Consider the following 15,446-nt stretch of genomic DNA (forward strand, 5'->3'; position numbering starts at 1 on the left):
AAATCTTGTAGGGTATGCATGCCTTGTTTGGAGCACAATTAAGTGCCTACTACATGGTGTATGAGGTAGTACCATATTATTATAAGCCATATGTAGACCCAAAAACAGATTACCCGATATTGTAGACTATATCATTTATTTCCATTTCCATTTTCATTACCTCTATATTGACAATTCCACTTTAGAAATATCTTTCACCATTTCAATTGACTTGTCTTTTTTTTGTATCTCTCTTTTTTCATTCTCCCACTATTTAGTTAATATCTTTTTTTTAATTTTCTATCATTATTAGTTAAGATAATAAAATTATTAAAAAAAATCATATTATAAAATTACTAAAAAAAAATCATATGAAAAGAACTCCATTGCGTCATATTTGTATTTCTATCCTTTTTTAATAAGCAGATTACAACATAATCATGTATAGGGGAAAGGACCCAGTAGTTGAGCATGTTCTAATTGTTGTGAGGGTTGTTGATACCTTTTGTTCCAAAAATTGAACAAATAAAACCTATTGTTTGAAACAAAAAATATCAATTTTTGTTAGGAAATGTACCAATAGTTGTTAGGAAATGTACCAATAGTTGTTAAGAAATGTACTAATATTGTAAAAAGCAACCAATCAGGTGATGCCACATTGGCTGCACAACTATTGGGGTCTCTTTTGCACGCCTATTGGTCTCACTTTTTTTTGGGGCTGTTTTGGACACCTTGACAAAAAGCATGCTGATGTGGCATCATATTTGATGATGTGGCCCTGAAACCTTAGTTATAAGGATGGGACTTGCCAAGTAAGCTGCTGTAAAAAAATCGGAGTGATTCGAAATTTCCAAGTAGGATTTTGAGAAGCGTGAAGTTAGGGTGCACGACTACTGGGTCCTTTCCCCTATATATTTAATTCTACAGAATTAGTGAATCATTAATATCATAGATAGATCCGAACTTAGAAGGGTAGGGTACGAATGCAGCCCGGCATTATCATTAGGCCTGTATTCATGGCAGATAAGTCTACTAGCGCAGGAAGAAAGGACAGCAAGTGTTCCTCAACAAAGAAAGGCCCAAATGGAACCAAATTAATCCCAACATCGAAATAAATCTCAATTATTAGGCTTCAGGATAAAGAGGTGGATCAAGCAATAGCCCATCTTAAGATCAATGCCCTAAATCTGCAAATTTTAGGTTTTTGGCTCATCGGGATCTTCAGAAATGGTTGGCAAAAAATTGGAGTATCAAGTCTTCCAATTAGGTAATTCTTCTCCCGCAAGGTTTCTTTCAAATTGTGTTTGACTATTCCGCGTATAAAGATGTTATTTTCCAAGGTGGCCCACGGTTCATAGGGAGAGTTGGTCTTTTTATGATGTCATGGGTGGAGGGTTTTGATCCACAATTTGAAAGCTTAACCCTTGTTACAATCTGGATGTGTCTTACGGACTGCCTACTGAGCTATGGAATAAAGACACCTTTAAGTAAGCTGGTTATCTTTTGGGGGAATTCAGCTGCATAGCAAAATGCACCGAAATCAGATATCCAGCAATCTATATAAGAGTATGTGTTAACATTGACTTAACAAAACCTCTGCCACTTGCAATCAAATTTTAGTCAAAAACTAGAGAGTGGATCCAGGAGGTTGATTATGAAAATATGCCTTTTAGATGTCGACTTTGCCATACTTATGAACACTTGCCAGAGATTGTCCGGAGCAGAAGCTCATCCTGTAACAGGATTACAATGAGTACTTTAAAGAACCAAAGAATAAAATAAGAGACGAGAATTAAAAAAAGAAAGGTTTGGAAACCTAAAGAAACGGATACCTTGAATAATTTTGTAGCTTTGCAATCCTTTCTGGAGGAACATGGAGCTTCTGAGGACATCACTTATTCAGTTAAAGAGTCCTTTTCAGAAAAACCTATCATTCAAAGTCAAGTGCTGAACTTGGAGGAACTTCATTTTCCATCTGGGAAAAATCAATATATGGCGCACTTAACTCTCACGAGAATGATTTAGATGAATATTCAGATGATAGAGGAACTTGGTTTGGAAGAAATTTTCCCCTCTCACCAGAAAAAGGTTCTGGATCACATTGGAATGTCCAATCTAGAGGTATCTAAACTTCCCTTGAAGAAAGCCTAGACAGGGAATAACAGACCGAGCAGGCCTCCTTTGTCGAACTCAAGAAATTTGGAAGTTTATATCAACATTGAGAAAGGTAGTGAGAAACAAATTTTTGAAATGCTCTCCAAATCTCAAGATCCTCTTAATAACAAAGAGAAGCAGGATCTATCGGGGCAAGGAGAGTTAGATAAAGGAAGGCAAAAGGAGGGCCCTTAACAAACTGTAAAATCAGGGAAAAAGAAGCCAGTGAATATTGCGGGGAGAAACCCAATATTCACAATCACATTGGACTCGAATACCCCTCATGTTAATTCTCTCTTGGAATTTGCGAGGGCTTAATGCCCCACACAAACATAGACTGATAAACTAGCTAGTTTTGGACAGAATACCTCTGATGTTTTCCTGCTTCAACAAACTAAGATGGGATTCTCTTATTTTAATCTTCTTTGAAAGCATTTTGGAGCAATAGCAGATGCTTTGCCAGAAGTGTAGCAAGCGTGTTATGGGGTTTAGTAATAGCTCGGAATACTCTGTTAGTTTCTGGCCAATTCCTTGATGACTATCCGAATTGGCAAGTAGTAAGATTCACGGACTTATTTACAAATATGAGCTTTTCATGTTTAAATACCCAAAGTCCAACTAATAGACACGATAGAAATATCTGTTGGCTCTCCCTCGATTGTTTAGAAAAGTTATCCTGATGAAAATTGGGTTTGGGAGGGGACTTTAATATAGTTCTCTTTCATGTCGAAAAATTGGTGGATCAGGAACTCTCTCTGTCTTCAGTGGACGTCTCAAATTTTATTGAAGAATCTCTTCTTTTTATTTGAAACCTCATCAAGGAAACTCCACTTGTCCTAATATAAGATTAGGCAATGCCTTTGTAGCTTAAAAATTAGATAGTTTTTTATTAAGTTTGGATTGGATGCAAGCGGGCTTCTCCTTTGAAGCAGAAATTTTGTTGGCGGTAGGCCTCTGATCACTAGCCCATCTCTCTTCTCTTATCCACTGCCTCACCATCCATAAGAGGGCCTGTCAAACTTCAACTAACGTAAACCAAAGAAGGCTCCTCAACGGAGAAAATTCAGGAATGGTGGGATACCAAGGTAATAGGAATTAGCATGTTTGTTCTTGTGAAAAAGTTAAAAATAATAAATAGTTGTCTAAAAGAATGGAATAGAAAGGAATTTGGACAGCTCAATAAAAACAAAGATCATCCAAAGGAAAGAATGGCGAATATGGAAAGGCTTTACAGAATCTCTAAGGCATACGTTGACACCTTTATGGGGAGTTCGAACAAACTTCTTTTCCAGGAAGAAATTCACTAGAAACAACAATCAAGAATCTGATGGCTTAAAGAAGGGGACAAAAATACAGCCTTTTTCCACAAAACAACAATAATTAGAAGAAATTATATTATGACAAGTTGTCTAAAATCACTACCCCAGCTGGGTTAACAATAACAAGCAAAGAAGAAATTGGTAGGGAAGCTGAATCATTCTACAAAGATCTATTCACCAAAACAAACCACGACAGAACAACTGTGAGAAATGAAATTGGAATGGAATTTTAAGGCACATTCCTAGGCTGATCTCAGATTCAAACAACTTATCTTGAACTGCTCCTCCAATATCTGAGGAGGTAAAAAAGGTAGTTTTCTCTTTTAAACCAGATAGAGCACCTGGACCAATGGATTTCCTGCATGTTTTTTCCAACTGTATTGGGATATTGTTGGTAAAGAGGCCACTGAAGCAATTTAGGGATCAAGAAGAGAAAAGCAAGTGCTAAAATAATTGAATTCCACTTTTATTGCTTTTGTTCCCAAAAAAGAAGATTCCAATTATTTCAATGCATGCGGACCCATCTCACCGTGCATTATGATCTATAGATTCATTACAGAAGTCATGTCAAACCATCTCAAGAAGTTCCTGCCCAAAAGCATTCCTCCTAAACAAGGTGGATATGTTGAAGATAGACAAATTTTGGACGGTATAGCAATAGCTCATGAGCTGATCCACTCTGTCTCTACCCAAATTCAAAGTAATATGCTAATCAAACTAGACCCTCGACAAGGTCGATTGGGAACTTCCTGCTTGGTATCCTAAAAAACATTTGGCTTCAACAAAGATAGGAGGGATGGGATCTACAGTTGCGTTAGCTCCCCTTGATATCATGTTCTCATAATTAATGAACCTACAGGATTTTGGGTCTTCCTGGGGATCAAGACAGGCTGATCCACTGCCCCCTAGCTTTTCATTACTGTTGCTAAAACCTTAGGTATAAGGCTCTCTCACTGCAAGTATATAGGATCCTAAAAATGGAGTAGAAGTAGCTGATAGTATTAGAATTACTGACCTGCAATTTGTAGATGGCACAGGTCTAGCAGGAATAGCTTCGACCATTGAAGCACAAATTCTGAAACAGACTTTGGACCTCTCTGAAGAAGCCTTGGGCTAAAAGAATCTAGAGTTTTCTTTTTTCTAAACTAATACGTATGCTCAAACTGCTATTTGTCAAATTCTGAATTCTAATACAGGGTCCCTGCCCTACACTTATTTAGGCATACCTCTATTTAAACGAAGGAATTCTTCTAGACTGTGGAAATCTTTAGTGGATAGAACAGTCAGAAAGCCTGAAGGTTGGAAAGACAAATGGCTCTCTCTAGCCAGAAGGAATCTCCCCTTCAAGCCATGCCAATTAATATGATGTTGGTTCTTCGAATGTTGGCAACAGTTGAAAAATATCTAAAATCTATTCAAACAAGATTTCTTTGGAGTGGCGAATAATGAAGTTGATGCCCCTTATTAGTTGAACCGCAGGAATGGAGTGGACTTGGCATTTAACTTACAAGAACATGAATCTGACCCTTGGTGGAAAGTTTGCCTAGATAATATAATTAGAACACTAGGCCCTCTGGAGTATTTTTTAAGAAGAAAATGTCTATAGATAATGTGATTCCTGAGAGAATCTTCACTGTCAACAATCACTTGAGAGGTTCTCATGTGTGGAATATGACTAGTATACCTATCTTTATAGAAATCTATGTAGATGATGCCAATAGATATCATTTTCAAGGTGCCTATTTTGTTTTGTTTTAGTTATTTTACTTATTCCAAATTGAAGCCTAAGTGAACTCTAATTCAAAACCTATATATATAATTGTAACCTAATTTTACCCTAACCCTAATTGAACCCTAAGTTTAATCTTAACTGATTCATAGCACTAATTGAACTATAACCCTAATCTCAGCCATAATTGATCTCTAATTGAACTGTAACCTTGATTAAAATATAATTGTAATTGAATTCTTAGCCTTACCTAACCCAAAACATATCTCTACTTGAACCTATTCCTTACCCAACCCAAATTGAACGGTAACCCCAACCTTAAAACCAACCTGAACCCTAACTGAATTCCAAACCTAAACTGCTTTGCAGATTAATAGAATGTCCTATTTCTGAACACTTCTATGCTTGGAGACCTCATTAAATGTATTCCTTATAATTATTGCCTTTATAGAAAGCAACTCCTTGATTGAATCTTGGCATTCCTCAACAAGGCATAGTATGATCACTGGCTATGGGCAGTTTTGGTTGAAGGTAAATCCAAAATTTTCTCTTTCAAAATTGAGCTAATGTAGTTAAAAGATGAATCTTTGAAAGACAAAATGGAGTGCTGCAATACAAAGTACTCGGGGTCAAAGATATCTGTAATTTTCCAAAATTGAAGGTGAAAGTGTTAATGCGTGTATCTTCGCGAGACATTATTTTGCTGATCGCATTATTTCAGAAAGCTCTTCCTCTTTCGCTCGATGGCTGGTTGAGCTTCATATTTGTGATATCTTTGTGTTCATCTTCAATCATGATGTTCGTGTTTTCTGCTCCTTCTAATATCTGTCACCACATAAGGATATGTTGTTTTCGACTTCATGGAAGTTCAGTGAGTTGGCAGCAGTTACCGTTGGATGTGTTTCCGTCCGTTGCTATTTCTTTTGTTGTCGGTCATGTAACTGATGTCTCTCTATTTCGCATGGCGTTTGGTCTTCTCTTCGTATATTTTATTCTTCTTCCATTCTTCTATTTATTGAGTCGTTTACCGATGGCGAGAGGTTCAGTTGTTCGATCTGTCTTTTGCATCTTGGTGTTATTCAGTGTATGCGTTATCTTCAGAATAGAGGAGTCACATTCAGTGAGCATGTTAATTAGTAGGAAGACCATGATATTCTCTTGTTTCTGTCTTTAGTTGTGATAGTACTTGGAGGAGGTATTCTTCAATAGAGTTTGGATTGTTTATTTGAATCCTTTCTTTATATATGTAGAAAGAGGATATGTGTGTTATGCTTTGTAGAAGTCATTCCGTTGATTGTTAATTTGATAACAATCATTACTTCTGAGCACTTCAGCTTTGTATCTGATTTATTTTGATAATAAAGATATTTTCAGTGTGGTTGGGTTTTTCACCCTCGGGTGGAGGGTTTTCCCAGGATAAGTTTTGTGTTTTGTTTTCTTGTATAAATCCTTGTTTCAGATTTCCGAGTTCTTATAATTCTGGTTCTAAATTTAACATGGTATCAGAGCGGGTCTAAAGAAAAGATCCAGAACCAAATTGCTTAGTTTCGGAATTTTCTTTGTTTGAAGCTCTAGTCTGTTTATTTCAAGTTTTTCCATCATGGTGAATGGACTCAAAGTTGAAGACAAATTGGATGGTGCAGCCAATTACACTTCATGGAAATTCAGGATTCTTATTGTGCTAGAAGAGAATGATCTTCTTAACTATGTGAAGTCTGTTGTAGATGAACCTTCAGATGACACCGAGAAAGCTCAATGGAGGAAGAATAATCTCATGGCTAAAAAGATTCTAATTGATTCTGTTAAGGATCATCTAATACCTATTATATCCAAGTTGAATTCAACCAAAGATATGTTCAAGTGCCTTCAAAGCTTGTATGAATTCAATAGTACTAGCAAAGCTCTAGCATTGAGACGTCAACTTCTTCATATTAAAATGAGTAGAGGTGAATCTGTTGTTTCCTTCTTTATGAAGATTACAAAATTGAAGGATCAGCTCAATGCTATTGGTGATTCTATTGAGGATAAAGACCTGGTTATGCTAGCCATGAATGGCCTTCCTCACTCCTAGGAATCTTTCATTCAAGGTATTAGTGGAAGAAATGAGCTACCCAAGTTTGATCGATTGAGAGCTGATTGCATTCAAGAGGAATACAGATTGGAGGCAAGAGGAATTGGATGCAAATCTCATCATGAAGAAGATCACGTTCTTGCTGCCCATACGTCTAAAAGAAAAGGAAGGAAAGGAAACTTCAAAATGAACAAAGATAGAAATTATGATTCAACTTTTGAATCTAAGAGAAGAAAGGACCTCTCTAAAGTACAATGCTTTAGATGTGACAAGTTTGGTCACGTTGCTAGAGAATGTCCTTCTAGACCCAAACAACAAGCTGCAACAACAAATGTTGAAAATGTTTCTCCTCATAGAGAGTCTAGTGAAAATTCAGAGGGGTTCTTATTTATTTCTGCTCTCTCCAGTAATATTCCTATTGACAGTGATACATGGCTTATTGATAGTGGAGCCTCCCGCCATATTACTGGTTATCGTGAACATCTCTCCAACTTGAAGGAAAAAGATTCTCATCTCCAAGTTAACATCGGTGATGATGCATGTTATTTTGTAAAGGGTGCTGGTTCTACTTCCTTTCAGTTGGATTTTGGTATTCCTCTTCTTCTAAGCGATGTTCTCTTTGTTCCTGATATTAAGAGGAATCTGATTTCTATTTCAGCATTAGAAGACAAGGGTTATCATGTTGCTTTTGCTGATGGAAAAGTTCTTGCATGGAAGAAGAACACCAGCATTCAGTTAGCTCGTGAGATTGGTGTTCGTCATGACAATCTTTACAAGCTTTCAGCTTGTCCTATCCAAGCATTAGCTCATGATTCTACTAGTTCAAGTGAGTTGTGGCATAAAATATTTGGTCACCTAAATTTCAGAACTTTGTCTTCAATGGAGAAGGTAGTTGTTGGTCTTCCAAAGCTGAATCAAAATCATGAGGGTGTCTGCAAGGGATGTGCTCTAGGTAAGAATGTTAATAGTACTTTTCATGGTAGTGAAAATAGAGCAAAGGATATTCTAGAGTTAATTCATTTTGATTTGTGTGGCCCTATATCAGTTGCTTCCCTTAGTTGTTTTTGGTATTATGTTACCTTCATTGATGACTTTTCTCGTAAGTGTTGGATTTATTTTCTTAAGTCTAAAGAATTTGATGAAGTGTTGTCTAGATTTAAAGAATTTAAAGCACTTGTTGAAAATTTATCCAACAAGAAGATAAAGGTTCTAAGATCTGATAATAGGGGAGAATATGTCTCTGGTTTATTTCATAACTTTTGTGTTGAAGCTGGGATTAAGAGGGATTTCTGTGTCCCTTATAATCCTCAACAAAATGGTGTAGCTGAAAGAAAGAACATGACAATTGTTGAGGCAACGAAGGCTATGATCCATGATCAAAGTCTTCAAACGTTTTTATGGGCAGAGGCTTGCAAGATAGCAATATACATTCAGAATCGTAGTCCTCATCAAATCCTAGACAACATGACTCCAGAAGAAGCTTTTTCAACTATCAAACCAGACATTAGTCACCTCATAATTTTTGGATGTCCTGTCTATATTCATGTTCCAAAAGAGAAAAGAACTAAGTTAGAACCTTTAGGAAAGAAAGGCATCTTTGTTGGTTATAGTGAATCTTCAAAAGCATACAAAATCTACATTCCAGGTCAAAAGCAAATTGAAATCAGTAGGGATGTCTCTTTTGATGAAGATGTAGCTTGCAAGAAATCCAAAGAGTCTATCATGGAATCTGATAGAGAAGACTTTGAGCCTCCTCAAGACTTAGATATGGCTGATCCGGATTCACCTTAAGAGATTCAGAGGGAGAATACAGATTTATAAGTCTCTGTTGATCCTGTTGATCCAATTGATTCTTTAGATACTTCTGCAGGTCCCAGTAATATTTCAGCCAATAAGAAAAGACCATTGTGGGCTCGGCACACTATGGAAGAGGCTGAAAAATATGCAGCCCCTCGTGGCACCTTCAGAGAGACTAAAAGGCCTCATAAGTTTGCATGATATGTAGCTTTGATGAGTCACTTTATAGCATCCGAGCCTTTTAATTTTGAAGAAGCTTCAAATCAACAAGTGTGGAAGGATGCCATGATGGAGGAGTATCAATCCATCATCAAAAATGATGTGTGGGATATTGTTCCTAGGCCCAAAGGTAAATCTGTTGTTTCTTCTAAGTGGTTGTTCAAAATTAAACATGCAGTTGATGAGATTGTAGAAAAATATAAAGCTAGATTTGTAGCTAGAGGTTTTTCACAAAAGGAAGGCATAGACTATGAAGAGACTTTTGCACCTGTAGCACGTTACACTTCTATTAGAACTATTATTGCTATTGCCGCTGTTAAAGGGTGAAAATTGCATCAGATGGATGTAATTATAGCATTCTTGAATGGTGTAATTGAAGAAGTTTTTATTGAGCATCCAAATGGATTTGTGATCCATGAGAAAGAATCACATGTATGCAGATTGAAAAAGGCCTTGCATGGCCTTAAGGAAGCTCCACGTGTTTGGTATGAAAGAATTGATCAGTATTTGTTGAGCTTGGGTTTTCTCAAAAATGATGCAGATCCAAATATCTACTTCAAGGTAATTGATGTTAAAGCCTTAATTTTAGTTCTATATATTGATGATTTATTTCTTACTGGAGAGGATGATCTCATTGCTAGATGTAAGAAAGAGTTAGCTTCTGAATTTGAGATGAAAGATCTTGGTTTGATGTATTATTCTCTTGGTTTAGAAGTGTGGCAAAGACCAAATGAAGTCATATTGAGTCAAGAGAAATATGCCATTGATCTTTTGAAAAGATTTGGTATGTTAGATTGCAAGTCTATGGCAACTCCCATGGAAGCAAATCTGAAAAAGTTACACGACGTTGCAATTAGTTCAGACTTAGTTGATCCTACTATGTATAGACAATTGATTGGATCTTTGATGTATTTAGTCAATACAAGGCTTGACATATGTTATGCTGTTAATACTCTCAGTCAATTTATGTGTGAGACTAGACAGATTCATTTTGTTGCAGCTAAACATATACTGAGATATGTGCGTGGTACAATGGGATATGGCCTGAAATATACTTCTTGTGAAGTCCTGAATTTGCAGGGTTTTTCTGATTCAGATTGGGCTGGATGTGTTCCTGACAGGAAAAACACTTCAGGATGTTGTTTCAGCCTAGGTTCAGCTACGATTTTCTGGTGCAGCAGAAAACAATCATGTGTTGCTCAGAGTACGACTGAAGTGGAATATGTTGCAAGTTGTGTGGCTGCAAGTGAAGTAGTGTGGCTTCGCAAATTGCTCGCAGGATTGTTTGGGCAACATTTGGAACCTATAGTGATTCTTTGTGATAACCAAAGTTGTGTAAAGATTTTTGTTAATCCCGTTTTTCATGATAGATCCAAGCATGTGGAAATAAAATTCCATTACTTGAGAGATGGTTCAAAGGAAAGCAGTGGAGCTCAAGTACATTTGCACAGAAGAGCAAACAACAAACATTCTCACCAAGCCACTTCCTAGAGTGAAGTTTTGTTATTTTCGAGACAAGCTTGGTATTGTGGAGAATGATGCTCTTGTTGAGAGAGAATCTTAGCTTCAATGAATTTTTTGTTGTTAATGAGTTCTTCTCTGTGAAGGAGAAGTTCGAGGTGCAATCCCTTGTAATGCATTTTTTTCTCTGTGACAGAGAAATTTGAGGTGAAAGCCTTTGATGCTCTTTCCACTCATGGGGGTAGCCATAGTGGATGTCATGTTGAGAGACTCCATGACAACGTCACGTTGAGTGACTCCATGATGTGAGCTTGTGTTATTTCACTCATGGGAGTAGCCATGGTGAACATCATGTTGAGTGAATCCATGATGCCTATCACGTTGAGAGAATCCATGATTAAGTTTTTTTGTTTTCATATTATGTTTGTCATGTGGAGAGATTCCATGACTTGAATTTCAGTAAATGATATCTCTCTTGTTAAGAGGGAGTGTTAATGCGTGTACCTTCGCGAGACGTCATTTTGCTGATCGCATTATTTCAGAAAGCTCTTCCTCTTTTGCTCGATGGTTGGTTGAGCTTCATATTTGTGATATCTTTGTGTTCATCTTCAAGCATGATGTTCGTGTTTACCGTTCCTTCTAATATCTGTCACCACAAAAGGATATGTTGTTTTCGACTTCATGGAAGTTCAATGAGTTGGCAGCAGTTACTGTCGGATGTGTTTTCGTCCGTTGCTATTTTTTTTGTTTTCGGTCATGTAATTGATGTCTCTCTATTTTGCATGGCGTTTGGTCTTCTCTTCGTATATTTTATTCTTCTTCCATTCTTCTATTTATTGAGTCGATGGCGAGAGGTTCAGTTGTTCGATTTGTCTTTTGCATCTTGGTGTTATTCAGTGTATGCATTATCTTCAGAACAGAGGAGTCACATTCAATGAGCGTGCTAATTAGTAGGAAGACCATGATTTTCTCTTGTTTTTGTCTTCAGTCGTGATAGTACTTGGAGGAGGTATTCTTCAGTAGAGTTCGGCTTGTTTATTTGAATCCTTTCTTTATATATGTAGAAAGAGGATATGTGTGTTATGCTTTGTAGAAGTCATTCCGTTGATTGTTAACTTGATAACAATCATTACTTCTGAGCACTTCAGCTTTGTATCTGATTTATTTTGATAATAAAGATATTTTCAGTGTGGCTGGGTTTTTCACTCTCAAGTGGAGGGTTTTCCCAGGATAAGTTTTGTGTTTTGTGTTCTTGTATAAATCCTTGTTTCAAATTTCCGAGTTCTTATAATTCTGGTTCTAAATTTTACAAAAGGACCTAGACTGAAGGAATGAAGTAAGTAGAAATTCGAAGGTATGATCGCTGGCTATGGGCAGTTTTGGTTGAAGGTAAATCCAAAATTTTCTCTTTCAAAATTGAACTAATGTAGTTAAAAGATGTATCTTTGAAGGACAAAATGCAGTGCTGCAATACAAAATACTTGGGATCAAAGATATCTGTAATTTTCCAAAATTGAAGGTGAAAGGACCTAGACTGAAGGAATGAAATAAGCAGAAATTTTGAAATAGAAATGATAGGAAAAGAGCCCGAGCTATCAAGGTCAACAAATCAAAGGTTGAGTCACAAATTAAAGGAGACAGAAAAATTGAATGAAGATCTGAGCATGATGCGACTAAGAGATACAATTTATCAAAACCTGAAATCAGGAGTTTGAATGTTGAACAAAGGAATATGAACACAAGCTTCTTCCACAGGCTTGCTAGCCAAAGTTATTCAATCACTGGGCGATACTCAGCAAATTAAAATAATACTTTATTTCAAGGCAAAAATTTGGTAGAAGGAAAGAAGCAGCGGAGAGAGAAATCAATAATGCTACTACGTAAAATCAGGGGTCTAGAAGAATTAAGGAAAGCAGCAGTTGAAAACTTTATATCCAACAGAAGGCATGACCGATAAGATTGATGCAAGAGAATATATTATCAACTCTATCCCTTGTATTGGAAAAAAAAATTTCATACAAAGATCAGTGAGGATGAAGTCTATAATGTTGTTCAGTCTTTCTAAATAGATGAATCCATAGGTACCCTTGATTACCACACAGGCTTCTATTAAGAATGTTGAGATGTCATCGCTCAAAATGTGTTAGAAAAGAATGAGGATGAATAGAACTATATGGCAAGAATTAGGCAATGTCTTTATTGATCCCACCTCCTCCTGTGCTGCTCCCTCCAAGAATTGAAACTCCTGCAACATCCCCACCTTTTCCCATTCTGCTAGTTTCTCCAAAATCTAGAACTTCTACCCCACCACCTCCTCTTCCTTCTCCTCCTCGACTTTTATTGCAATATTTGCATTAGTCTATGTTCAGAGAGCAGCGAGAAGCGAGAAGTGAGAAGTGACACAGGTGGAGGTAATTAGATCTTGGTTAATGTCTAGGTTGAAGTAACCAGACTGAGCGTAATACTTTATCCCCCAACGTAAAATCATTCCAATTTCTAGGCATATTAAAGTATTCAAATATTTCATCTAAATTTTTTATAATCTCTGTCATCTAATATAGAGGGAAGACATACAAAACATTCATTCCAATATATTATTTGGACATCCAAACCATGCTTCTTAGAAATGATTGACGGTGAAAACATTGGTTGTGAGCAGAATAATACATTTACTCTAGTGCACAATATAAGCATGATATGACCTATTTCAAAGGTTTAGGTTTCATGAGTTTGAGAAGTAGATTGTCAGTCCGTCATTGCTTTCTTTTATAATCTCATTAGTATCATTTTTAGCAGTGGAATTGTACTATAAGTGCATTTGTATTATTATAGGTGTGCCTGGGAATAATGAAGCACGAATTGCAAGTCTTGATCATCAGTTGCATGTTAATTTGCCTCACAGCCATTGGCATGAAAGTGGGGTATTAGCCTGCCCACAACTACAGCTACCCTCATTTCCCTCCTTCCTCTGTAAATGCATCTTTCTGCACCCATCTCCTCTACTCTTTCGTGGGTATCAGTAATCAAAATTATGAGGTCAACATCTTTGCAGATGACCAAGATATCTGACCTTTATCCTCTGACAAAAGTATGCAAAAGTGACCGCTACGCCTGCATTCATACAACAGTAATATAAACCATTTGTTATCTTTTGTTGTAACTTTCATGGCTCATGCTTAGTCTCCAGAGTATGAAGTAATTAATTACCTTGTAGAAACACAGCAACACATAGAATTAATCGCCATCGAAATTAACTCCCACTGCCAATGTCCCTCCTAACAATGTTGCACAGATTCTATTCAATCCCTTGCTAAGAGTCCCACCAAACAAACACACATATACAATCTAGCTCATAGGAAAATCTTTCAAAAATCCATATGATGTATCTAACTGGAAATAATTACAGCACAATATAGTTGACAGACAGTTGAAGTATAGAAAACTTGGTCCTAAGAATGTCTCATATAATCCCTTACCTGCAGTGAATTCAAAAACCTGTCATGACAGCCCACAAGGCAGTCCCCCTAACGCTAACAAAGAGCGGGTTCATGAAATAGAAGGGAGAAACCAGAGCAAGGTTCTAGCTTTTATGGCATGAATAATTCACCTTGGATTGTCTGCCTCCAGCTTGTATATCTTATTATAGATCGAAACCTACCTAGATATCTAGCCATTGATTATCTCACAAATCTTATCCAAGACTCGATGATGAACCAATTTGCTCTAGTGACAAGCGTAACAGGATATTCTGGAATAGATCATTCATGTTTAAATGTAAGTCTGAATGTATAGTGTTTCATAAAAAACCATCAATTTCAGCTTAAAGTATAAAAGCAACTCGCTTTATTGGTGTTAATTGGGAAGGATGGTGGGGAAGAAAGCACAGAACTGGTGTCAACACTTTCAAACAACTTTAAATCAAAGAAGAGTTGCGTATAAAGCCACATTCAAACAACATCAAAGCAAATGAAAACTGTGAAAAAAACAATGCATACGGTAAGGAGAACAGGCACTGTGAAAAAGCGACGCGTACGGTTAGGAGATAAGAGCACGTTGCTTTTTTATTTTGTGAGCATCCTTTATGCGAGTGGTACACACCTCTCAACATAATAACCGAAGCAAGCAGAATAATTGTTCCTTTTATTAGGTGGAATGTTGGCAAAGAAATTAACATGAAATTATCTACACAGAAAACCTAAATTAAAAAACCTTTATGATTGGTGTAAAGATCATTTAGGCCCTCTGGTTAAAGACTACTTTAACAACTCTTCTAATGGATGGATTAATTTGCAATTTATTGATCACTTGCAAGAGGAAAAATCATCTCTTCTAACTACTCTAAGGCCTCTTCTTTTATATGTGGTAGACCCATTTGTGAGGTCCTAATAATGTGGCTCCTATAACCTCCAACCACATGAGCTACCCTTATGTTGTGATTGAAGCACAAGATTCAAATCTTTAACCATTATCCATGTCTTTTCGTTTCGTTGATGTTGTGTGAGCCCTCACTTCCTAAATGGGAAGACTCTTTAAGACATATTAATCTGGTTGGCTTCCAAGAATGGGAATTATGGAGTAAACGATGGGTGCAAAGCTAACACAATTATGTAAAATCAGTTCATTGTGTTTTTCCCTGCAGAGCAAGTTTGGTATAAGTTTGGCCTTCCCAATGCAAATGCATTTTTATGGATTGCTAATTGGTATAAAATTCCTACTC

The 15,446-nt window shown here is 36.8% G+C and overlaps 2 protein-coding genes across 2 annotated transcripts; both read left to right on the top strand.

The window, feature by feature from the left end:
- The first annotated feature begins 6,781 nt into the window (after nt 1-6,781).
- LOC131858409 (uncharacterized) lies at nt 6,782-7,252 on the top strand. The gene has a single exon (XM_059211643.1). It carries the CDS (start codon nt 6,782-6,784, stop codon nt 7,250-7,252), a length of 471 nt encoding a protein of 156 aa, XP_059067626.1.
- A 2,355-nt stretch (nt 7,253-9,607) lies between these two features.
- LOC131858410 (uncharacterized mitochondrial protein AtMg00810-like) lies at nt 9,608-14,327 on the top strand. The gene is made up of 3 exons (XM_059211644.1): nt 9,608-10,586; nt 13,562-13,650; nt 14,136-14,327. Exons 1-3 carry the CDS (start codon nt 9,608-9,610, stop codon nt 14,325-14,327), a joined length of 1,260 nt encoding a protein of 419 aa, XP_059067627.1.
- The last annotated feature ends 1,119 nt before the right edge of the window (nt 14,328-15,446 follow it).

This window comes from Cryptomeria japonica, chromosome 9, assembly GCF_030272615.1.
Source record: "Cryptomeria japonica chromosome 9, Sugi_1.0, whole genome shotgun sequence".
Lineage (NCBI taxonomy): Eukaryota > Viridiplantae > Streptophyta > Pinopsida > Cupressales > Cupressaceae > Cryptomeria > Cryptomeria japonica.

Coding starts and splice junctions, on each gene's coding strand:
- LOC131858410 (XM_059211644.1), top strand. CDS start 9,608: ATGGATGTAATTATAGCATTCTTGAATGGTGTAATTGAAGAAGTTTTT. Junction 10,587..13,561: donor GGAACCTATAGTGATTCTTT/GTGATAACCAAA, acceptor GTATTATTATAG/GTGTGCCTGGGAATAATGAA. Junction 13,651..14,135: donor GCCATTGGCATGAAAGTGGG/GTATTAGCCTGC, acceptor AAATAATTACAG/CACAATATAGTTGACAGACA.
- LOC131858409 (XM_059211643.1), top strand. CDS start 6,782: ATGGTGAATGGACTCAAAGTTGAAGACAAATTGGATGGTGCAGCCAAT.